The sequence below is a fragment of the Geotrypetes seraphini genome, chromosome 8 (genome assembly GCF_902459505.1).
Source record: "Geotrypetes seraphini chromosome 8, aGeoSer1.1, whole genome shotgun sequence".
Lineage (NCBI taxonomy): Eukaryota > Metazoa > Chordata > Amphibia > Gymnophiona > Dermophiidae > Geotrypetes > Geotrypetes seraphini.
In genome coordinates this window covers 70,686,743-70,711,039 of record NC_047091.1, presented here as the reverse complement: position 1 = coordinate 70,711,039, position 24,297 = coordinate 70,686,743, and the positions used below count along the sequence as shown (strand labels likewise).

The window sequence follows — 24,297 nt, the reverse complement described above, 5'->3', positions numbered from 1 at the left end:
GGAATGAAATAATTATCAGCGGAAGAAGAGATCTATTTCTGGGGTTCCATAAAGAGAGACTATCCAAAAGTGAACAAAGGCATGCAATCATATGGGGGGAGGGGGAAGCCATTAACCTATGATCAGTAAAATACTGCTATCACGTTGCAAGCATAAACAGCACCCCACCACCCCGCATGCCCAGCTCCTGACAGTGGGAGGAGCTAACCCAGGAGGCGTTCCCGGCCCAAAATAAATCCGTTCGACTACTCCTCCCTCCCCCCCCCCCCCCCCCCCTGCAGCGGCTTTCAGGAAGCGCGTACTAATAATTGCCCCGGGCCGGCTCACCCCAGCGCAGGAAGTCGGCGACGCTCTTGTCCCGGCGAAGCGGCGGGGAGCCGCTGCATTCCTGGTACAGGCAAAGCAGCACGTCCAGCAGGCTCTCCGTGCTGAGCCACTCCTCGTCGGCCGCTCTCCGCTGCATTAGCCGCTGCTCCAAGTCGCGCAGCCGTTCCTCGGCCGCCATGGCGAAGGGGATGCCAGACCCTGAAGTCTGCTGTTGTAGTTGGTGCCGGCTTCGGGGACGGCTCGCGCCGGGGTAACAAGCTACACCCGCTCGCGCTGCTCCTCCCCCGGGTTCGGGCCAGCGGGGAACTCGTAACGAAGGAGAATCACCTGGGAAGGAGCAACGCAGTGCTCCCGCCCCACCGTGACGTAAGCAGGGATTGCGACCAATCGGTACGTGTGGCCCCGCCCACAGTCTCACCAAGGACAGGTGAGGGCTGTGAGGCTGTGCTTAGAGTCACAGTAGGGATGTGTATATATAAATAGTCTTCCAGCTAAGATGCATACCCACATATTCTTGCTTTGTATATATGGATAATGTTGTTGATTGGCATTCATTACAGATGGGCACTCTTCTAAAAGGCACAGCACCTAACCTCATATATCTCATAAGGGGGTGTGGCCACGAGTGTGTTGGATGCAAAAATCACCCAGTCCTCTAACCTGGCAAAATGGGAATCCATCAGAACTTCAGCATTCTACTTTATTGCTTCAAAATTCTGGAAAATTTACACCTTCCTCTGCATCTTGAATCATCTTTTCCTAAATTCAAGTCTCTGTTGAAAGCCCACCTCTTTTGTCTAGCCTTTCATCTAGGCCAGCGCCTTGCAAACTTCTGGAAGCTGCGGCACACTAAACCCTGTGCCACGACTGGAGGACATCTGGAAATGTGTGGACATCGATGTGATGATGTTATGCACAATATAACACTAGAACCAAGACTTCTCAGAGTAAATGTCCAAAATAGAGGTTAGATGAAATTTAAATACAATAGGGTAAATGCATTTATACATACACTCAAATATGTGTAATCCAACCAAGAGCCGTGGCTCCTATAGCCAAACCCACCGTCCCATCACTGTGTATGACTATAATGCTGGTGATATTGGGGTGCTTCTTAAATAATGAAAGTATATTTCAGTGGCAGTAAAAGGAAAAACAATTCCTACTTAACTTAAAAGGGTGTTGGTAGGTCCCGACATGGACCATGTTTCGAGGGTCTTTTTCAAGGAACCCAAAGGAGGTGTTGGTAGTTTCAACTGCCAAGAAACTAATTGCTGAGTGATGTAGACGAGAAAAATTATACATAAGTTGAAAAAGTCACTTCTAATCCTAATGTTGTGCACAGGCATGATAATCACATCGATGCCCACGCATGCGCAAAGGCCCTCCAGACAGGACCTGAGCTGCCAGTAGAAGGGTGCTGCTTGAGGAGAGGCGCCAGCGAGGAGGAGAGGTGCCCTCGCCACGAGAGTCATTTCCTGTAGGCAGTCAGCTGTGCGGGTGCCTCTCCTCATTGGCATCTCGTAGAACACCCGGAACCTTGCCGCAGCACAGTTTGCGATACACTGCTGTAGACCAGAGGTAGGCAATTACAGTCCTTGAGAGCCACAGGTAGGTCAGGTTTTCAGGATATCCACAATGAATATACAGGGTGCCCACAAAAACACTCCTTGATTTTAAATGGTTACAAAATCAAAATTTATTGGAATATTCTTTCACCTTTTGAGGCTACAGTTGCATAAACTCAAAGTTTCATATGGTATCTATTGATTACATACACTCGTTACTCGGAAAACACCGATGTGATAATCGAGTTCGGACCAGATTCTCCGAAGCATATCCAGTGTGATCGCGTTTATAGCTTCAGTGATACGTTCCTGCAGATCATCCATAGTTGCGGGTAGTGGAGATACGTACACTCTGTCTTTCATATACCCCCAAAGGAAAAAGTCACAAACAGTAATGTCCCGATGATCTCGGATGCCACTTGAGGAACATCTGGTCATTTTGTCACGTTGCATTGTCTGAAGGTTGTAACTTCTGCACCAATTGCGGCTTATAAGGGTGAAAGTACAAGCGATTGTGTAAGATCTTGCTAACCGTGCTTTTTGGGACTTGTATTTGCTGTCATCTTTTAAACATATTCCAATAAGTTTTGATTTTGTAACCATTTAAAATCAAGGAGTGTTTTTGTGGGCACCCTGTATATGAGATGGATTTGCATGCACTGCCTCCTTGAGATGCAAATCTATCTCATGCATATTTATTGTGGATATCCTGAAAACCTGACCTGCCTGTGGCTCTCAAGGAACAGAATTGCCTAACCCTGGACAATATTTAAATTATTTCCTACCTGGCCCAGTGTGGACACAGACATTACAAGACATTATTAAATTTTGCTGTCTGAAAAGAATTCTTGTAGCTCTTTCCTTTCTGAGGCATTCCTTTCATATATGTTAAAGTTTAAAATATAAACCGCATTGACCCACTCATGCAAAAGGCAGTATATCAAGCTCAAATAAACAAACGGATTGTATAAGGAGCACTCCTGCTCAGCTTAGGGAATAGTGCGCACACCCTTTATAGAATAGCACTTACTACTGAATTTTTTGGCACCTGTGATAGAGTGGATGAACTTCTCCCTCTAGTGGACACTTCTCTACAAGGACACCTGGAAGAAATCAGAAACATGATGGCAGATAAAGGCCAACTGGCCCATCTAGACTGCCCATCCACAGTAACCATTTTCTCTTCCTCTCTCTAAGGGATCCCACATCTTTTTGAATTCAGACACAGTCTCAGTCTCTATCACTATCACTTTTTCTGGGAGACTGTTCCACACATCTACCACCCTTTCTGTAACAGAATTTCCTTAGATTACTCCTGAGCCTATCACCTATTAACTTCATCCTATGCCTTCTCATTCCAGAGATTCCTTTCAAATGAGACTTGACTCATGCACATTTACGCCATGTAGGTATTTAAACATCTCTATCATATCTCCCCCCCCCCCTGCCTTTTCTCTAAAGCAGTGTTTCTCAACACACAAAACGCGTACCTTTGGGGGTACACAGGGTGCCTGTTGGGGGTATGCGGCCTGGCTGCCACTGGGGATCCCTCCCTGCCTTCTGCTGAAGCCACCACTGAGGATCCCTCCCTGCCTTCGTCTGCCTGTCCACTGCACCACCCCCCAACCCTGAAGCTGACCCTGCCACCTCGCCAGAACTGACACGCTCCATCAGCAGCAACTCTGCACAGGGATGGGCCAGGGTGCATGCAGCGACTCACACGCTGGCTTGTGGGGCCATCCGTGTGCAGCGTGCAAGTCACTACATGCGCCCTGGCCTGTCCCTGCGCAGAGTTGCTGCTTGGGGGGGGAGGGATGGAGTGTGTCAGTTCCGGCACGGTGGCAGGGTCGAATTCAGGGGTGCAGCGGGAGGGCAGACAGGGAGGGATCCCTGGTGGTGACTTCAGCAGGGGGCAGGCAGGGAAGAATCCTCAGTGGCACCTGTGGCTTCTGTGAATGGGTTGGCTTTGGGGGAGGGGAGGGGCACAAACTCGACACAGAAGGAAGGGAAGCTCTGGAATGAGAAGGCATAGGATGAAGTTAATAGGTGATAGACTCAGGAGTAATCTAAGGAAATTCTGTTACAGAAAGGGTGGTAGATGTGTGGAACAGTCTCCCAGAAGAAGTGATAGTGGTAGAGACTGAGACTGTCTGAATTCAAAAAGATGTGGGATCCCTTAGAGAGAGGAAGAGATAATGGTAAATGGGGGCACTTACTTGGGACATAGGAGGGAGGGAATAGAAAGGGAGAATTGATGTAAGATGGTGCACATGGGGAAAGGAAAATTGGGCATAGAGAGAGAGGAGTGAGGTAGAGATGCATGGGGAATAGAAGGATGAGAGGGAGAAATGCTGGATATGGTGGTGGAGAGAGAACAGAAGGACAGATTGAAGGGGATTCAAGGGGGAGAAATGTTGGACATAGTGATGGAGGGAGAAATGTGGCATTGTCCTGGAGAGGAGTGATAGAAGGAGAAGTGGGTATGGGGCTGGTGGGCAGTGGTGAAAAATGTTGCACATGATCCAGGGGATGAGCGAGGGAGAAATATTGGATGTGGCAATAGAGGGGGGTGAGAGAGATGCCTGGATCTCTCAAGACAGATGGACAATGAGAGAGAGGGAGGGAGACATATTGCTAATAGGGTTGGAGAGAGGAAGAAAAGTTGGACTCGTGGAGGGATAGAGAAAGAGAGATGTTGGTTGGGGAAGGGAATGGGGTCTGGAGGAGAGGAAGCATGCAGGAGGCAGAAAGATAGATTGGAAATGCAACCAGAGACTCATGAAATCACCAGACAACAATGAACATAAGAAAATAAGCAGTGCCTCTGCTGGGTCAGACCAGAGGTCCATTATGCCCAGCAGTCTGCTCACGTGGCGGTCCATCAGGTCCAGGACCTGTATAGTAACTATCTATCCCCTTTTCCTTCAGGAAATTGTCTAATCCCTTCTTGAACCCCAATGGTAGAAAAAATAATTTTATTTTCAATTTAGTGATTAAAATGTGTCATTTTTCTGAATTTATATCTGTCTATATTTTGCTCTATTTTTCAACAGTTGTTACTGATTGCATATTTTACAATCATCTGCCTTGACCTCTTTGAACCCCCACCCAATATAAATGATAATTAACATTTTCTTTGCGTAAAGTGTGCTTTGTGTTTTTTAAATTTTGTGGTTACCATTAGGTATTAATAGGATTATATTGTATGTATATGAAAAATGGGGTTTGGGGCGGAGCTTGGGCGGGGATTCTCGGTTGTTATTTGTTAGGCTTAGGGGGTACTTGACTTGACGAAGTTGAGAAACACTGCTCTAAAGTATACGAGGGATGTTCAAAAAGTATCAGACCTTAATTTTTTTGCATAAACAAATAAACCTAGGGAGGCGTAGTTTGGTGCACGTATGTAGGCGGCCCTAATGCGCATGCTTGAATTTTTTCCCGCCTACAGAAGCTGTCAGTCACCGGCAGACTGCCGATGAGTGAGGAAGTGTAAGTGAGAACCGTCCAATTTTCGTTTTTGACAAAATGACAGAAAAAGTTGAACAAAGCTACTGCGTTAAATTTTGTGTTATGCTTAGCGATTCCCAAGTGGAATCAATCCGCAAGATTCAACAGGCCTTCGGGAATGAAGCAATGGGCACCACACAGATAAAGGAGTGATACAACCTTTTCAGAGATGGCTGCATATCAGTGGAGAGTGAAGCACGTTTTGATAGGCCCTCAAAGTCATGCTGACCATCTTCTTTGACTCCAGTGGTATGGTTCATCATGTGTACGCATCACACAGCACAACCATCACTAAGGGGTACTACCAAGAGGTTCTGCGTTACCTTCATAATGCTATGAGATGCAAATGGCCGGACCTGTGGGCAGTGGGCAACTGGCAGCTCCATCACAATAACACACCTGCCCATTCTTCACATTTGATACGGAATTTCCTGGCCAAATACAACCCACCTGTTATTCCTCAGGCTCCCTTCATTGTTTCCACCTGTTTTGCATTGCTCTTTTTCCTGAGGTGACTCCATTTCTTCAGAAAGTCTTCATAATCCTGGCTATTATGAAATACAACAAATGCTCTTCCAGACTCAGTGTAATTTTATAAAGTACATGCTGATTATATACATAAGTCATTAGACTAAATGCATATGTGTACGAGGGGTCGCTGAAAAGTTCTCAGCATAACCAACAAAGTTGGGGCAGTCTCCATCAAAGGCCCTGATTCTGTATAGGATGCCAGTCTCAGTGGTCGCCTAAGAAGGAGCTGAGAATCGCATACCGGCATACCCTCAGACTGCCAGAATGGGAAACCAAGGGAGGAGATTCTGCACAGGGATGGAGAGGAATGGGGGGAGAGGGCGAGGAGATGCTGCACAGGAATTTGAGGGGTGAGGAGGGGAAGAGAGATGGAAAAAATGCTGTTTAAGAAAAGATGGGAATAGGAGAGAAGAAAGAGGGAGGAAATAGTACACATGTATGGAGGGAAGGGGAAGGGCAGAGAGAGGGAGGAGATGGTACATGTGGATAGATGGGAAGACATGGAAAAGTAGATAGATTTGAGAAGCAGAAAAATTGAAGAAAGTTGAATAAGTTAATGCCAAAATGGATGTAGAGCAGAAAGTGAAAAAGAGAAAAACAGCAAATGGATAAGGCCCTAGAAACCCAGTTAAGAGAACAGATAGAAGGAAGTACAATTAGAGACAGATAAGATGAGTAGAAAATAAAATTCCAAGACACACTATTTGGAGGACCGAAGCCATGTATAAAAAGGACGTGACTAAATGAATACGTCTAAAATAATTCAAATTGTTTTGCATATCACTACTTTTTCTTTTATGCAAAACAATTTATTTAAATTCATTGTTTATATCGCTGTTCAACCACTGGTCCGCAGAAAATTTCTGCCGGTCCGCACAGGGCTGGCGAGATCGAGTCGGCGGTTAAATTTCCTGCCGACTGCGGTAGTGTTGGCAGAAGACTGCTGTTCTTCCCAGCCTCGGGCGATCAAGACAGGCTGCAGACGTCAGGGCCTTCCCTTTGAGTCTTACCTGTTCGGAAACAGGAAGTTGAAACAAAATAGGCGGGACTCAGAGAAGGAAGGTCGGCAGCCTGTCTTGATCACCGCCCCTGCCGAGTTACTGAAGATGGCCACGGGGAAGGTGCACTCCCCTAACACTATTCCTGTCATGTGTGACTGCAGTATTCTGTTAGCATGATATTCCTGTTAGCATTCTGTAATAATTTGGCTTGTTCAGTTTTCTTGATAGTAGAGGGGATATATGTGAAGGGGAGGGGAGACAGGAGTTTTGTTGGTCCTTGCTCTGTATATTTATACTAGGATTTCAAATTTTTCTGTAGTTGCCCCAACACTATGGAATGCCTTACCATCTCAACTCCGTCATTCATGAAAAACAAATTGATAAATTTAAGGTTAGCCTAAAGACTTTCCTATTTCAAGATGCTTTCAACTGCTCTTGAATTATTTCTCTTTTACTCAACCAACCGCTTCTATGAAGCGATCCTATCCCTAATGTTTTACCCTCTCCCTCCATTTTCTTTCAAACTCCTTTTTTTTTTCTCTTCCTCTTCTAATTATGTAACTTTACCCTTCCCCTTTATCATCACTTTCAAGTTTGTCCCGTCCATGTCCTTAATGTACACTTTCATTAAACTCCTCTTTTATAAGTATAATCTTTTATCTCTATTTTTAACATTTTATTGTAAACCGGCTAGATACCAGTTGATGGTCGGTATATTAAAAATTAATAAACTTGAAACTATACTTTAATAAAATATGTTCAATATAAAATCATAACTGAGGCTTGTGCAGATGGGATCAGATGGTTTGCGGGGACCGAGCTTGAGGAGAAGGGGCGGAAATGTGTTTTTTAAAATTTCAGTCTTAGTAGTTTGCCGGTCCACAAAATAATTCTTTTATTTCTGCCGGTCCACGGGTGTAAAAAGGTTGAAAAACACTGGTCTATATCACTAAATTATTTTAGAAGTACTGATTTGGTCACATCCTTTTTATACATGGCTTTGTTCCTTTTTTTAATGTTATACATATGGCATATTAATTTTTCTTTTGTTGTAAGACAAGCATTTTTGTATTCTTATTTTTTAATTTGTCTATTTTTTAAATCTTTCAGATAAGCCCATTATGTTTATCCTTTTTTAGACATGATACATTTCTATTTCTTATCTTCTTCAATATGTATGCATATGATTTATTTTCATATTGATTTCTATATTATGATTTTATTGTTTGCATACTAATATTTATACGTAGGCTTGTCAAATTTATTATTATTGTATGTATCCTGTACTATTGCTGTTTCATTTTAATTTGTCTGCTTATTTATATATGTTTTGAATATTAATGCATTTTATTACCATTTCAGTCCTTTTTGTCCCCTGAGGAAGGTGGCGGTGTCGCCAAAATGTGGATCCTTGTCGGGACTTTATTTGCATTGGAAGTGAAAGACTTTTTCAAGATTTTGAACATTTGTTGATATCTAATATAATAAAACCCTTACCTGCGCAGTTGAAACAGCGTGATCCTTGCCTCCGTGATTTGTGCCTCTGTGGCCGTGTTCCATTTGCGGCACATGGGCTGTTTGAGGCGCACAGTGCAAGTGGCGGTTTCAGCGGCAGTTTGTCTCCTGCAGGTGTTGCAAGACATTCGGCTGTCGGAAGAAGTGTTTCGCTGTTGAATGAGTCCTCCCTTGCTGGTAAGAATTACACGATATAAAGAAAGCAGAAAAATGCTGCTACTGCTGCACAGGGAAGTTGAGGGGGAGAGGGAAAAGGGGCTGTTTTGGGGGAAGGGGTGTGCTGGGGGGCAGACAGCAATCTTGGTTTGCTCGGGGGTGGGGGGGGGGGGAACAGAAGGGGCCACAGAGACAGGCAGGCAGGGGTCCAGGGAGAGAGACAGATAGGGTGCCAGGGAGAGACACAGACAGAAAGAATGACAAACAGACAGGGCCAGAGAGACAGACAAGTTGGGCTGTTTTTGTTACAAAGTTTTATATGGTTCAGCCCCTACTTATCTGGCTAATAGTTTTTCCATAGCTACGCACAAATGACGCAGAAAAATTCATGCTCTGTTCAATTTCCCTTCGGTAAAAGGTTGTAAAAGCAAGAAATTCCTAAATCACTCTTTAGCATCTCAGGTAGCTTCTCATTAAAAATAATTTTGATTACTGTTGCTCACAGCTGTTTCTTAAAGACATTTTAGAAAACAGCTAAAAACCTATCTTTTTTCCAAATACCTGACTAGCCGACTCATTCAAATATACAATTATGTTTATAATCTTTTGTAAACCGCATATAACTTTTTGGTAATACAATCTATAAGTATAAGGTTATGTTATATCAGTAAGAGGAGTTTGGATTGTATTCAGAAACAGATGGAAAGCCAGTGAAGCAACTTTAGGAGAGGGGTAATGTGAATATAGCAGCTCTCACAGAATGTGAGTCGTGCATCTGAATTCTGGACAGATTGCAGAGTAGAAGCCCTGAGAATAGTGAGTTGCAGTAATCTAAGCATGAGGTGATGAGGGCATGGGGGGAGAGAAAGAAGGATCTGCTGGCTGGAATAGGATAGATGGTACAGTTAGTGAAAGACAGGGAAATAAGAGGAAGGTAAATGAGAAGTGTAGTATGAAAGACAAAAGATAGAAAGCTATAGGTAGACAGTAAAAAGAGGAAAATTGAAGACTATAGAGTAAGAATGAATGAAGACAGGGAGAAAAATAAATTGAAGAACACAGGAAAAAAAACAATGTTAGAGATGGATGTAGTAGAGCAGGGGTGCCCAATATGTCGATCGCGATCGACCAGTAGCTCAGGAAGGCAACGTGAGTCGATCGCGAAGCCCATCCCGGGCTCGGTGATAGACTCGTGTTGCCGTTCTGATCTACCGGGCCGATCAGCCTTCCTCTCCAATGTTCTCCCTAGGGCCTATTAGCTGGGCGGTCCGCCCAGCTGTCATCTGCTGCTGCCGCTGAACATTTAAAAAAAAACCCACAAAAAAACCCAGCTTGGAGATTTCAGCCCGCAGCGAACTTATGCTCCGAGCTCTAACGTGTGCGTGCCGGCTTCCCTTCTCGTCCCTCCGAAACTGGAAGTTATGTCCGGGGGGGGGGAGAAGGGAAGCCGGCCCGCACATGTTGAGAGCCCTGAAGCAAGCGTTCGCTACGGGCTAAGGCGGGAGACAGGTTAGTGAGGCATTTGCTCTTCTTGCTGCCGGGTCCTGCCTACTTTCTGTTTCCGCGAAGGCAGGACCCGGCAGCATTTCCCCCAATAGGTTGATCGCGATCTTGGGCCGATCAGCCTTCCTCTCCTCGATGGCAGAATTGACGTCGGGGAGAGGAGTGCTGGTCAACCGAAGCAGGGAGAGCTTGGGGTGGCGTCGGCTTTCCAGCCTGTTATTGGTGGTGGTTTGGGGCCTGTTATTGGTGGCGGTTTGGGTCCTGGTCCCTAATGGCAGTGGCAGTGGCTTGGGGGAGGGTAGGGAGACAGAAGGAAAGAAGAGAAACAGAAAAAAAAGAAAGGGAGGCAGAGAGAAAGAAAGGGCAGGGAGAGAGGAAGGAAAAGTTGGGAGAGGGAATGAGGTCTGTAAGAAAGGAAGCATACAGGCTAAAAGAAGAGAAGAAAGATTGGATGCACAGTCAGAAGAAGAAAGTCAACCAGAGACTCATGAAATCACCAGACAAGGTAGGAAAAATGATTTTATTTTAAATTTAGTGATCAAAATGTGTCTGAATTTATATCTGCTGCCTATATTTTACACTAAGTTCACATAGAATTTTTCTTTTTTCAACCATCTTTATTTTCTCTTCTTTATTAATTTCCAGGTACTTTAGTTAGATTGTGAGCCTTCGGGACAGTAAGGGAATTTTTTTAAGTACCTTCTTACTTCTCATTTATAATCTTAATGTATATTTTCTTCAAACCGCTTAGAACCTAACGGATGTAGCGGTATATAAGAAATAAATTACTTTACTAAGGTCCCCTTTTACTAAACTGCAATAGAGGTTTTTAGCGCAGGGAGCCTATGAGCGTCGAGAGCAGCGCTGGGCATTCAGCGCAGCTCCCTGCGCTAAAAACTGCTATTGTGGTTTAGTAAAAAGGGAGGGGGGTGGGTATTTGTCTATTTTTGTACGGTTGTTACTGAGGTGACAGTGCATAGTCATCTGCTTTGACCTCTTTGAAAAAACCCCAGAATAGGAATGATAATTAACAATTCTATGCATACAGTGTGCTTTGTGTTTTTTTTAAATTTTATTGTTGGTAGATCATTTTGACTTGGTCATTTTAAAAGTAGCTCGCAAGCCCAAAAAGTGTGGGCACCCCTGTAGTAGAGGATATAAAGAAGACAGGAGAGAAAAATGACGAACACAAAACCCTGGTACAAGAGTTAAGACAGAGGAAAGCAGAGACTGAGACCAACATGCTTAGAAAAGTAGAAAAAGGATTGTTTTAAATTTTGAATACAAAAGTACAAAACGCAATCCTGGACTTGGTTATAAATGGCATTACTGGAAAGACAGCAGATGTAGAAGTTACAGCCCCGCTGGGGACAAGTGATCACAATATAATCAATTTTACCATTGGCATCGGAAAAGGGAAACCAATCAAGACTAAAGCCTCAACCTTTTAACTTCAAAAAAGGAAATTACGACAGCATGAGAGCCATGGTTAAAAAACGGCTCAAGAAGGGCAAATCAGAAATCCATTCAGTTGAACAAGCATGGTCTCTACTGAAAAACACCATCATTGAAGCACAGAATCTTTACATACCGAAGATATCCAAAGGAAGGCGGAAAAAGAACAAAGGAGAACCAGCTTGGTTATCCAAAGAGGTGAAGGTTGCAGTAAAGGAGAAGAGGAACTCGTTTAAAAAATGGAAAAGGGAAAAAACGATGGAGGCCTGGAACTGTCACAAAATCGACCAAAAAAAGTGTCATAAAGTGGTAATACAAGCCAAAAAAGACTATGAAGTAAAGATAGCGCAAGAAAACAAAAACTTTAAGCCCTTTTATAGATATATAAAAGGGAAGAAACCAGCAAGAGAAACAGTGGGCCCTCTCAACGACCAAGGAATGATAGGGTCAATCAAAGAAGACAAACAGGTTGCTGATAGGTTAAATTCATTCTTTGCCTCTGTCTTCACAAACGAGGACACTACAACAATGCCAGACACTGGGAGGGTATTCACCGGAGGCATAGAGGAGAGCCTAACAACAATAAATGTGGAATTGGACAAGATTTACTTTCAGATTGACAGACTAAAAAGTGATAAATTCCCTGGACGGACGGGATTCACCCTAGAGTTTTAAAGGAACTTAAGATAGAAATTGGGGAACTACTACAATCTTTAGCTAACATGTCAATTAGAACCGGGCAAGTACCAGATGACTGGAAGATTGCAAATGTCATCCCAATTTTCAAAAAAGGATCAAGAGGTGAACCAGGAAACTACAGACCGGTGAGTCTTACATCGGTTCCTGGGAAGATAATCGAAGCACTGATTAAAGACCGCATTGTACAACACTTGGATAAGCACAACCTAATGAAAGCTAGTCAACACGGCTTCAGGAAAGGGAGGTCATGTTTGACAAATTTACTTCAATTTTTTGAGAAGGTTAACAAGCAAATAGATAGTGGAGATCCAGTGGACATAATTTACTTGGACTTCCAAAAAGCGTTTGACAAGGTTCCGCACGCAAGGCTTATGAGTAAACTATTAAGTCATGGAATAGGAGGAGAAGTGCACGGATGGATCGGAAATTGGTTAGAGAACAGAACGCAGAGGGTAACCATAAATGGGAAATTCTCAGAATGGGAAAAGGTGACCAGCGGCGTGCCCCAGGGCTCGGTTCTTGGTCCCATTTTGTTCAATATTTTTATAAATGACCTGGAAGATGGAACATCTTGTAATATAATCAAGTTTGCGGATGATACAAAACTATGTCGGGCGGTTGGCTCTCAAAGGGACTGTGAGGAGCTTCAGAAAGATCTAAATCAGCTAGAAACGTGGGCAATAAAGTGGCAAATGAATTTTAACATAGACAAATGTAAGGTGATGCATCTGGGAAAGAAAAACAAAGAACATGAATACAAGATGTCGGGGGTGACATTAGCCAAATGCGAACAAGAAAGGGATTTGGGGGTGCTGATAGACAGAACCCTAAAGCCATCGGCTCAATGTGCGGCGGCGGCGAAGAAAGCAAATAGGATGTTAGGCATGATTAAGAAGGGGATCACGAGTAGGTCGGAAGATGTTATAATGCCACTTTACAGAACAATGATCAGACCACACTTAGAATACTGTGTCCAACACTGGTCTCCATACCTTAAGAAGGATAAAATTCTGTTGGAAAAGGTACAGAGGCGAGCCACGAAATTAGTCAAAGGCATGGAGAATTTAAGCTACATGGAACGCCTCGGAAAACTGGGACTGTTCACCCTCGAAAAGAGAAGACTGCGTGGGGATCTAATAGAGACTTTTAAAATATTAAAGGGATTTGATCAAATTGACCAGGAAGCAGCATTACTGACATTTTCAGATGTGACGCGGACAAGAGGTCATAGCCTAAAACTGAATGGCAGCAGGTTCAGGACAGATGTCAGGAAGTTCTGTTTCACACAGAGAGTGGTGGGCGCTTGGAATGCTCTCCCGGAGGAGGTGGTGGCAGAAAATACTGTGCTGGGTTTCAAACGCAAGTTGGATGCACACCTTCTTGCAGATCATATTGAGGGATACGGGAAATCTAGGTCTCCAAAAAGGAGCACCTAAATGGGCCTCCGCGTGTGCGGATCGCCGGACTAGATGGACCTCGGTCTGATCCGGTGAAGGCGTTTCTTATGTTCTTATGTTAACTCACAATTGACAGTCTGATATATCATAGGGAAGAGGGTAGGGGCAGTGCAAGAAAGGATGAGGTGCAATTTAGAGAATGACACAGGGAAAAAATTGTCCCTGTCTCTGCCCCGTCCCCGTTTCCCCGCAAACCATCTGATCCCATCCACATAAGCCTTGAATAGTTTTATATTGAACTTATTTTATTAAAGTATAAGGGAAACAATATTCTGTACAATTGTCATTTTATAAATCAAAGTTCTGGCTGCCGAACTAGAGAAAGATCTTCAGCTGGCAGGGCTTTGGTTATAAATGTTTATCAACACAACTAATATACTACTTTATCCTAAAGCAAAAAAAAGAAAAATATAATTTTTTTTCTACCTATTGTCTGGTTTCCGCTTTCATCTTCTCATCATTCAATTCTTTCCATCCATCCACTGTCTGCCTTCTCTCTGCCTCTTCCATATGCTCTGTTACTGTGCTTCTCCCTTCCATCTCTCCCTCAGCCCCCCCCCTCATTGGTCTGGCACCCATCTTCTTCCCTCCACTCCCCCATAGTATGGCATCTGTCTACTTCCCCTTCCATATTTCCTTCCCTTTTCTAGGTGGTTTTTAGCATCTCTCTCCTCCTTTTCTCCTCTCAGATCTGGTACGTCTCCCCAATCCAGTGTCTTTTTTTTTTTTCCTTTATCCCCTCCTTCCATCCAATTCCCTTCAGTGTCTGTTCCACTCTCTCCTACCCACTTTCCTTCAGCATCTTCTCCCCTCTCTCTCTTCCCCATTTCCCTTCAGCGTCTGTTCCTCTCACCCCCCCAGCACTATTCGCGAGGTCCAGCAGCAGCCCCCTCCCTCCCTTTCACTCGCCACAGTCTGAGCATCTCCCTCCTTTCCTGCACTGGCGCTTTTTTAAATTTTTCTCTCAACAAGCAGCCGGAGCAGTTTCTGAAGTCGCATGCAGCTACTGGAAATTTCTCCTTTGACGCAGCTTCTATTTCCGGTTGTCACAGCTAAGTCACCGTGTCATTTTCTAGTGCAATTATAGCTTGCTATGGCCCTGACTGCACATAGCAGGCCTAGGGGAGGGGTGAAGCTAGGGGTGGGCTGGGGTATGGCCATGTGTCCTCTTTTTTTGCCTCTTGCTTAATCACAGTGGATTTAGTCAGATGTGGCTGCTCAGTCTTTATTTGAGCCCAGTTCCTGTATGGCACCAGAATCTGTGCTTGAAATGAAGAGTTTCCCTCAATGTGTCTTCCTGGAGAGCCGGTAGCAATGCAATTGTGTGTGTACTTGCATCTGAATCACTATAATGGTGTTTTGTCTCCATGGCGTACTTCACTATAGACTTGCTTCTCTTAGGCAAGCTAGACTCTACTATACAATAATGTGTTTTCCCTGAACCTAGAACAGGAGAGGGAAAGAAGGAGCCAAGGGAAGGCAGGAGATCTAAGGGGCATCGGTGAGAGGTAGCTCCACCCACCCCATCATCCACTGCAGCTCCTCCTTAAAAGGGGAGGGGCCAACAGAGATCAGCCATTCAGCGCTTGCCTTAGCGAGAGTGCCTTTGCGAAGGGCCTTAAGAAGGGACAAAGAAGAAACACTAAGGAAGGACACCTACACAGGCAAGTACACAAGGGCAACAGGACAGACAAGCATTAGCTAAACAAACACAGCAGACAGAGGATACACACAACAGGGGTAGCAGGTTTAAAATCAAGAAAAGAACTTCACAGTAACACCGAGGACGCTACACCGATTCCTATACAAGGAGAATCCACTTCAGATGACAAACCAGCAAGCGGACAGCAATGGATGCAGCAGACATAAGCAGGATGTTGAGCTATCCAGTTTTCTGCACCGTTTGCCATATGTATGACTACCTCCCCTCTGGGAGGAGGTCTTCTGTATGCAGTCAATACAAGGAACTGGAAGGCTGAAGAAGCAAGTCAGACTCCTGGAGGGTAGAATACTAGAACTAGAAGCACTTCGAGCAGTGGAAGAGGAGAGGCAGAAAACTTCATGATAGAGGAAAACATTGAGGAAGAAGTCAGGGAGATAGAGAAGTTCATCGAACAGGCATACAGGGAGGCTGTGGAAAATCAACAACAGTGGAGCTGCCAAGATACACCTACAGTGAGCGAGGACCACCTGGAGGACAACCACAAGGAAGCTGAGTCTGGTGCAAGCCAATGGCAGGATGGGGGAAAGATGGAAATGCACAGAGGACACGGACCTAAGGCTGGAGAGATTGTCATATGTTCCGCCTCTTATTTCTGTCAAATGGGATGATCAGTGACACTCAGAAAAGCACACAGACAATATAAAAGCATAAACAATAACCCTTTATTATATATATATATAAATATGAATATAAGAATAAAAAAGCATCACCAGTCTCGACCAGCTTTCACAATTGGGAATCCCTGCAATTGATAGGTAGGTGGACACGGGAGACTATCCCTTTAGACGTCTTGGATTCTAATGTTAGGGGCAGGATTCCGTTCTTATATAAGATGAAAACTGCTGAGTTAAAACAGCTGGTCCTGCTATTACGATTCAGGCACACCCGGTCCTGGCTTTACTGTCCTTTTGATGTTATCAAGGAGGTGTTGCAGAGCCCGTTTTCCCATCTGGCTTTACTGTCCTTTTGATGTTATCAAGGAGGTGTTGCAGAAACCTTTGATGTTGTTTGGTTTTACTGTCCTTTTGCTGCTGTTTGGGCAACCCCCAGGTCAAAAAGGTCAAGATAGCAGATACTTGTTGTGGAAACCTTTGATGTTGTTTGGACAACATTCAGGTCAAGGAAGTGTGAAATCAGCTTCCCATCTGGTTTTTTACTGTCCTTTTGATGTTGTCTTGGCAACACCCTGATCAGATAAGCAGACTTGAGGAGACATATTACATAGTATGTTGAGTTTCAGTTACCCCCTGGCCATAGGCATAACATCATACACCAGGGACACGGACCTGCTGCTAGAGAGGCAAGAGAAGATAGAGAGGACAGCAATTGTCATGGGGGACTCCATCATCAGACAAGTCGACAGCCACATAGTGGGAGGAAGACAGGATCTGCTGGTGATCTGCCTACTGGGAGCTAAGGTAGAAGATATAGTAAGCCGCATCGACAGGATCATTGACAGTGTGGAAGAGGAAGATACGGCGGTGGTGATGCACATGGGAACAAACATGAGCAACAGGAACTACAGCAGGGAAGGACCAGTTCCAGATGCTAGGAGGGAAGCTGAAGACCAGAACACTGAGGGTGGTGTTCTCGGAGATCCTGGCGGTGCCCCGGGCCGACAAGAAGAGACAGATGGAGCTGCAAACAGTCAACACATGGATGAGGCGCTGGTGTGAGGAAGAAGGATTCCACTTCGTGTGCAACTGGAGGACGTTCTGGGGGAAGAGCAAACTATTCAGGAAAGATGATGGACTCCACCTCAGCAGAGACGGAATGAAGCTACTTGCAAGCAACATCAAGAGAGAAATTGAGAAGTTTTTAAACTAGGAAGAATGGGAAAGCCGACAGTCGATGGTTTGGGAACTGGTATACCCAGAGGATACCATACAGGAAGATCGTGGGGAAGACTCACCGGATCATAGGCAAGACAGAAATCCTGACAGATCGAAAGGGACACAAGAGGGAAGGAAATGCAAGAAAGTAACAGGCCGCAAACTCAAGTGTATACACACAAATGCAAGGAGCCTAAGGAAAAGATGGGGGAATTGGAAGCTATAGCACAAAAAGATAACCTTGACATAATCGGCATCACGGAAACATGGCGGAACAAGGAAAATGTCTGGAACACTGTGCTACCAGGATACAAAGTAGGTCAAAAAGGTGGGGGTATTGCCCTATACGTCAAAGAGGGAATTGAATCTACCAGAGAGAACACGCCAAAAACGCAAAATAAGGTAAGAGTCTCTATGGGTCAAAATTCCGGGAACAAATGGAAAAGGAAACAAAGATCGGCATCTACTTCCAATCCCCAGGGCAGTCCGAAGAAATTGATGGAGAAATGACGGACGAGATTAAACGCAACTGCAAGGGAGGCAACGCAGTTATCATGGGTGACTTCAATTATCCGGGGATAGACTGGAACCTAGCCACCTCTGGCTCCAGTAAGGAGACCAAGTTCCTGGATGTGGAGGCGATTGCTCCCTGGAACAACTTGTCAAGGAAAATATGAAAGGAAATGCAATTCTGGACTTAATTCTAAATGGACTACAAGGAACAGTGCAAGGTGTAGAAGGGACGTTGGGAAGCAGTGATCACAATATGATCTGTTTCAGCCTGGACACAAAACGATAGCCACGGCACTGAACTTCCGAAAAGGGAATTACGAAGGGATGAGACTCATGGTGGGGAAGATTAAGAGGATAAGCACTGTAAAAATGATAGAGCAAGCAAGGTCCCTTTTTAAGGACACAGTCACTGAGGCGCAAAATCTATATATACTGCATATCAACAAGGGATCCAAGAGGAAAAAGAACAAGGAACAGGCTTTGCTCATTGAAGCAGTGAAGGAAGCGATCAGAGACAAGAAGACTTTGTTTAAGGAATGGAAAAGGTCAAAAATGGACGAAAACTGGAAAAAGCACAAATAACATCAAAGCAGGTGCCTTAAGGCGGTAAGAGGATCCAAAAGAGACTATGAGGAAAAAATAGCCAGGGAGGCAAAGAACTTCAAGCCGTTCTTTCGAAATATTAAGGGGAAACAATCCACGAAGGAAGTGGTGGGGGCGCCGGATGACCATGGAATAAAGGGAGTGCTAAAGGAGGACGAAGCCATCGCCTACAAACTGAACACATTTTTTGCGTCTGTATTTACCGAAGAGGATATACACAACATACCGGAGCTGACAGGCTATATGCAGGAAACGAAGACGGGAGACTGATGGGGTTGATGGTCAGTCTAGAAGAGGTATACAAGCAGATTGATATGCTTAAAAACAATAAATCCCCGGGATTAGATGGCATCCATCCGAGGGTAATCAAGAAACTGAAAGGGGCTATAGCTGAACTGCTTCAACTAATAGCCAATCTGTCGATCAAATCGGGAAGGACTACGGAAGACTAGAAAGTGGCAATGTTACACCAATCTTCAAGAAAGGTTCGAGGGGAGATTCGGGAAACTACAGACCGGTAAGTCTGACCTCGGTACCAGGAAAGATGGTAGAGGCGCTGACAAAGGACTGCATCATTGATCACCTTGACGGACACAATCTAATGAGGACCAGCCAGCACGGCTTCAGCAAAAGAAGATCTTGCTTGACGAACTTGCTGCACTTCTTCGAGGGAATAAACAGGCAGATAGACAAGGGTGACCCAGTCAACATTGTATATCTGGATTTTCAGAAGGCGTACAACAAGGTTCCGCATGAACGATTACTTTGAAAAATTGTGAGCCATGGAATCAAGGGTGAAATACTCATGTGGATTAAAAACTGGGGGGGAGGGGGTAAATGGACAATACTCAGATTGGAAAAGCATCACGAGTGGAGTGCCGCAGGGTTTGTTGCTTGGGCCCGTGCTCTTTAACATATTTATAAATGACCTAGAAATTGGTATGCTTGAACATAAGAAGTTGCCTCTGCTGGGTCAGACCAGAGGTCCATCGCGCCCAGCAGTCCGCACCTGCGGCGGCCCATCAGGTCCATGACCTGTAAGGTGATCCTTGTCTAAACCCTTTAATCCCCCTTACTCTTTCTATAACCTATCTCTACCTCTATCTGAATCCCTCAATCCCCCTATCCTTCAGGAATTTATCCAATCCTTCTTTAAAACCCCGCAGTGTACTCTGTCCTATCACAACCTTCGGAAGCGCATTCCAGGTGTCCACCACCCTCTGAGTGAAAAAGAACTTCCTAGCATTGGTTCTAAACCTGTCCCCTTTCAGTTTCTCCGAGTGCCCCTTGTACTTGTGGTTCCCAATAATCTGAAGAATCTGTCCCTTTCTACCTTCTCTATGCCTTTCATGATCTTGAAAGTCTCTATCATGTCTCCTCTGAGTCTCCGCTTTTCCAGAGAGAAGAGCCCCAGCCTTTCTAACCTATCTATGTATGAAAGGTGATTAAATTTGCAGACGATACAAAGTTATTCAGAGTAGTAAACGCAGGAGGATTACGAAGATCTGTAATGTGACAAACACACTCGAGAAATGGGCTGCGATATTGCAAATGAGGTTTAACATGGATAAGTGTAAGGTGATGCATGTTGGTAAAAATCTTATACACGAATACAGGATGTCAGGTGCAGTACTTGGAGAGACCCCCCAGGAAAGAGACTTGGGAGTACTGGTCGACAAGTCATTGAAGCCAACCGCATAATGTGTGGTGATGGCGAAAAGGCTGAACAGAATTCTAGGAATGATTAAGAAGAGGAACAGTTCAGAGAAGGTTATCATGCCACTTTACCGGGCCATGGTACGCCCTCACCTGAAATACTGCGTCCAGCACTGGTCGCCGTACATGAAGGACACAGTACTATTCGAAAGGGTCCAGAGAAGAGCGACTAAAATGGTTGAAGGGGTTGGCGGAGTTGCCGTACAGTGAGAAATTATAGAAACTGGGCCTCTTCTCCCTTGAAAAGAGGAGACATGATCGATACATTCAAGATAATGAAGGGAATAGACTTAGTAGATAAAGACAGGTTGATCACCCTCTCCAAGGTAGAGAGAACGAGACAGCACTCTCTAAAGTTAAAAGGGGATAGATTTCGTACAAATGTAAGGACGTTCTTCTTCACCCAGAGAGTGGTAGAAAACTGGAACACTCTTCTGGAGGCTGTTATAGGAGAAACACCCTCCAGGGATTCAAGACAAAGTTAGACAAGTTCCTGCTGAACCAGAACGTACGCAGGTAAGGCTAGTCTCAGTTAGGGCACTGGTCTTTGACCTAAGGGCCGCCGCATGAGTGGAATGCTGGGCACGATGGACAAGTGGTTTGACCCAGCAGCGGCAATTCTTATGTTCTTATGGTAGCGCTATAGAAATAATAATAGTAAAGAGAGATGCCAGATTATGGGAAGGAGAGGAGAGATGCCAGACTGGGAAGGGGGGAAAGGAAGGAGAGAGATGTCATTGGACCACTTGGGGGGGGGGGAGAGAAGAGAGATGTCAGACCATGGAAATAGGGAGGGAAGGAGAGAGAGAGATAGTAGATTTTGAGAAGAAAAATGTAAATATTGAATGTTAAGTTAATGCCAAAGATGGATGCAAAGCCAAAAGTGAAGACAGAGAGAAAAACAATCAATGGATAAGAAGGCCCTGGAAACATAGTTAAAAGCACAGAAAAATAAAGTCACCAGACAACAAAGGTAGGGAAAATGATTTTATATATAGTGATTGAAATGTGTCAGTTTTGAGAATTTATATTTGCTGTGTATATTGTGTGTATATGAAAAATGAATGGAAAAAAAATACATTACAATTAGTAAAGGGGGTGGGATCTGGTGAACAGTTTAGGTGGGTCTAGGGTGGAGTTTGGGAAGTCCGTGGTTGGGGGTACTCAGTTGATATTTGTTAGACTTTCCTACTAGCATTTCAGGGCCTGTCTGGAGGGTCTCTGCACATGCGTGGATATCAGCGTGATGTTACACATGCGTGTAATGTCAACAGGGCGACATCCGCGCACTTCAGGGTGCTTTGAGCCGTGGTCACTACCTTTAGTGTGCCCTGGCTCGAAAAAGTTTGAGACACACTGCTTTAATTCCTCAGGTTAGAAGTCATATTTTAAACCAGTTGCAGTTGTCTTCAATGGTGGGTTCTTGGGTTTCCTCCCTGGGATGGTATATTTGTCTAGGTTGCCTGCTTCTTGTGATAAATGTGGGCTTTTTGTCTTCTCTTTGTGGGGTGGGAGAATGGGAGGGGAGGTATTGTGGAGCGTTATACTAGGATGGTTATCGAGCTTCTTGCACAGAACAAAGGTGGAATTGTCCCAATCAGAATGGTGCACAACAAAAAGTGTCTTTCAACTTATCTGATAAATCCAAATAATAATAATAACAGTTTATATACCACAATACCGTTAAGTTCTATGCGGTTTACAGAAGATTAGTGGAGTACAAGTTGAGTTGACGTACAAGTTGAGTTAACTTAAGGGATGTGGGAACAATGGGGAGAAAGGGCAAGAGAGGGGAAGGAGGGAAGTGGGTCAGCTGTCTAGGTATTTCAGGAATAGGTGAGTTTTGAGGCATTTCCTGAATACCTCATAAGTGGTGGGCAATAGGAGTTGTTCTAGGTCTTTACCCCAAAGAGCAGCCTGATGTGAGAGAAGATGCTCATGGTGTTTTTTTAGTTTGCATCCTCTAACCGGGGGAGAAACGAAGTGCGAGTGGGAGCTTCTCTTGTGTTTGTTGGCTGAGAAGGAGAATAGGTCAGTGATGTATTTAGGGGTTAGACCGTAGAAAACTTTAAAACAGAGGCAGGCGAACTTAAACTTTACACGAGCTTCCATCAGCAGCCCAGAGTCATTTTATGAATTTTGGATGAATAAAGGCATTTGGATTTATCAGATGAGTTAAAAGACACTTTTTGTTGTGCACCATTCCGATTGGGACAATTCCACCTTTGTTCTGCGCTTTTGAGGTTGTGGGTTTGTTTCCCCTGTCTTATCCTTGTATTGAGCTTCTTGGGCAGGGGGTTATTATTATTATTTATTCGATTCTATATGCCGTCCTACCCAGGAGTCATCCAGATCGGATTACAACAGTAGATTGTGTGTTTGAAGGTACAAGTACATTCTATACTCTCATACTGTAGAGTTGTAGCAATACAATCAGTGTTTTAGGATTACAGGTTATAAGGGTACAGACCCTCTGTTTAAAAGTTTTTTTGGGGGGGGATATATGGATAGTGGGATGTTTATATATTAGACAGATAATTGTTAGGTCTTTCAGTTCCCCTATTCGTCTTTATTAAGAATACTGAAAGATGTTGGGGTGGTCTCCAGGGGTTGTGTGTTTATCATCAGCTTTTTTTTTTTTTTTTTTTTATACATAGCCGGAAATGAGAAGAATCACTGCCTCAACCTGGAAATGCCTCTCCACTGCCCATGGAAGGGGCAAACAAAGAAGGGGGCAGGGAAAATGCAGCTGGCACCTGCGAGACACTGCTGAGCCTCTTATGGATGCCAAACAGCTTGCTCTCAAACCCTTGCAAAGTAGGGATGGCCCCAAACTCCAAAAATACTTGTGCAGACTGGCTAACAGGTATCAACCAGGGATTGGCCTATTAGCTGCAGACCAGAATCTGCTTCTTCTCCATGCAGGCAGAGCTGGAATCAAGGTGAAAGCTCCAAGAACTGAAAACACTGAATCAAATAAGAAGAGAGAATAGAACAGAACACTCCTTCCAGCTTGTGTGCAGAAGGGAAAAACTGCAGGTGGAGCTCTCAATGAGGTAGGAGGGCCACAGAGGAAATCTGGAGTGGATTCCTTCTGTATGTGGCTCATGGCCATGGGGAGATGGCCCGCTTATATAGAATGACACATCTATTGCTCTGGAACAACCAATTACTGCATTTAATTTGCATCAGTTAGAACTTGCATACACAACTTGTATCCCATATATGGTGATTCGATGTAGGATGGGCTGGGCTGGGCTGGGCAGGACAGGACATCAATGAGAACTCTATTAACTTGGAACATGAGGACGTTACTAGTCAGACTTTACAGTAGATATCCTGCAAACAACGGGATGGTTGGATAGGTTGGAGTGAGCTTCGATTGCAACTTCAGCAGTTGAAACATAGGACAATACCAGGTGGCCCAGAAATATCAAAGCAGAGACAAGTTAATTTAATCATGTATTTTTAAGGAAAATAACTAATTGGCAGACTGTATGGACCGTTCAGGTCTTTATCTGCCATCATTTACTATGTTACTATATAATTTGGAAATACAGTTCTTTTAAAATTCGATGTTGTACATTATTTTCTTTGTACCATGCTGTTTTGTACTTCCTGCCAATAAAATTGTTTCAAAGTAATTTAGGAATATTGGTCAGGTAAAGCCATTTTTCATCACAAAATTATGTGTGGCCTTTAGTAATCATAATAACTGAACTCAGTTTGCCTAGATCCGAAGTTTGGGCTCCTAATATACACTCAAGTTGACACACACAGGCTGAGATGCCATTGAAGAGCAAGTATTCATACCTGTGCCTTGTTTGATTGTAATTGGTATGTGTATAAATAATCAATATATTTTTTTAGCTCTTGAAAAACCCTTTTGCATTTCATCTAGGGCTGCATTGATTTTGCTGATTACAGAAGCATGGGGAAAGCAAAAGAACTGTCAGAGAATCTACAAGTAACAGTATTTCAAATTTATAAAATCAACCTTATAAAAAGATATCCAAAAGATAGATATACAGTATATTTATTACATACACACACATTTATACTTCATCCTATTGTGTCTCTTACTCTCCAAAGGCCCCTGCCAGGGATCAATTCTAAAACAGGAAAACATTTATTTAACCTTCAAAAGCTCAAAACATGACCAGGAAGGTCCATCTTCAGCCTTCTTCCTAA

At 44.1% G+C, this 24,297-nt stretch overlaps 1 protein-coding gene and 1 long non-coding RNA gene across 3 annotated transcripts in view; one reads left to right on the top strand and one right to left on the bottom strand.

The window, feature by feature from the left end:
* The window catches only part of CDC42BPG (CDC42 binding protein kinase gamma), a 163,069-nt gene extending 162,409 nt beyond the window's left edge, over positions 1-660 (bottom strand). The window contains exon 1 of the mRNA XM_033956323.1: positions 328-660. Coding sequence (XP_033812214.1) covers positions 328-505 — 178 coding nt within the window. The 5' untranslated portion in view covers positions 506-660. The remainder of the gene's footprint in view (positions 1-327) is intronic.
* On the top strand, positions 582-23,959 carry LOC117365677. 2 transcript variants are annotated; one of them, XR_004540437.1, is made up of 3 exons: positions 582-717; positions 8,297-8,626; positions 22,764-23,959. It is a non-coding gene; the product is annotated as an uncharacterized LOC117365677 (long non-coding RNA). The 2 variants fall into 2 exon arrangements; XR_004540438.1 differs by having other exon boundaries at positions 618-754.
* Positions 23,960-24,297: the final 338 nt, after the last annotated feature.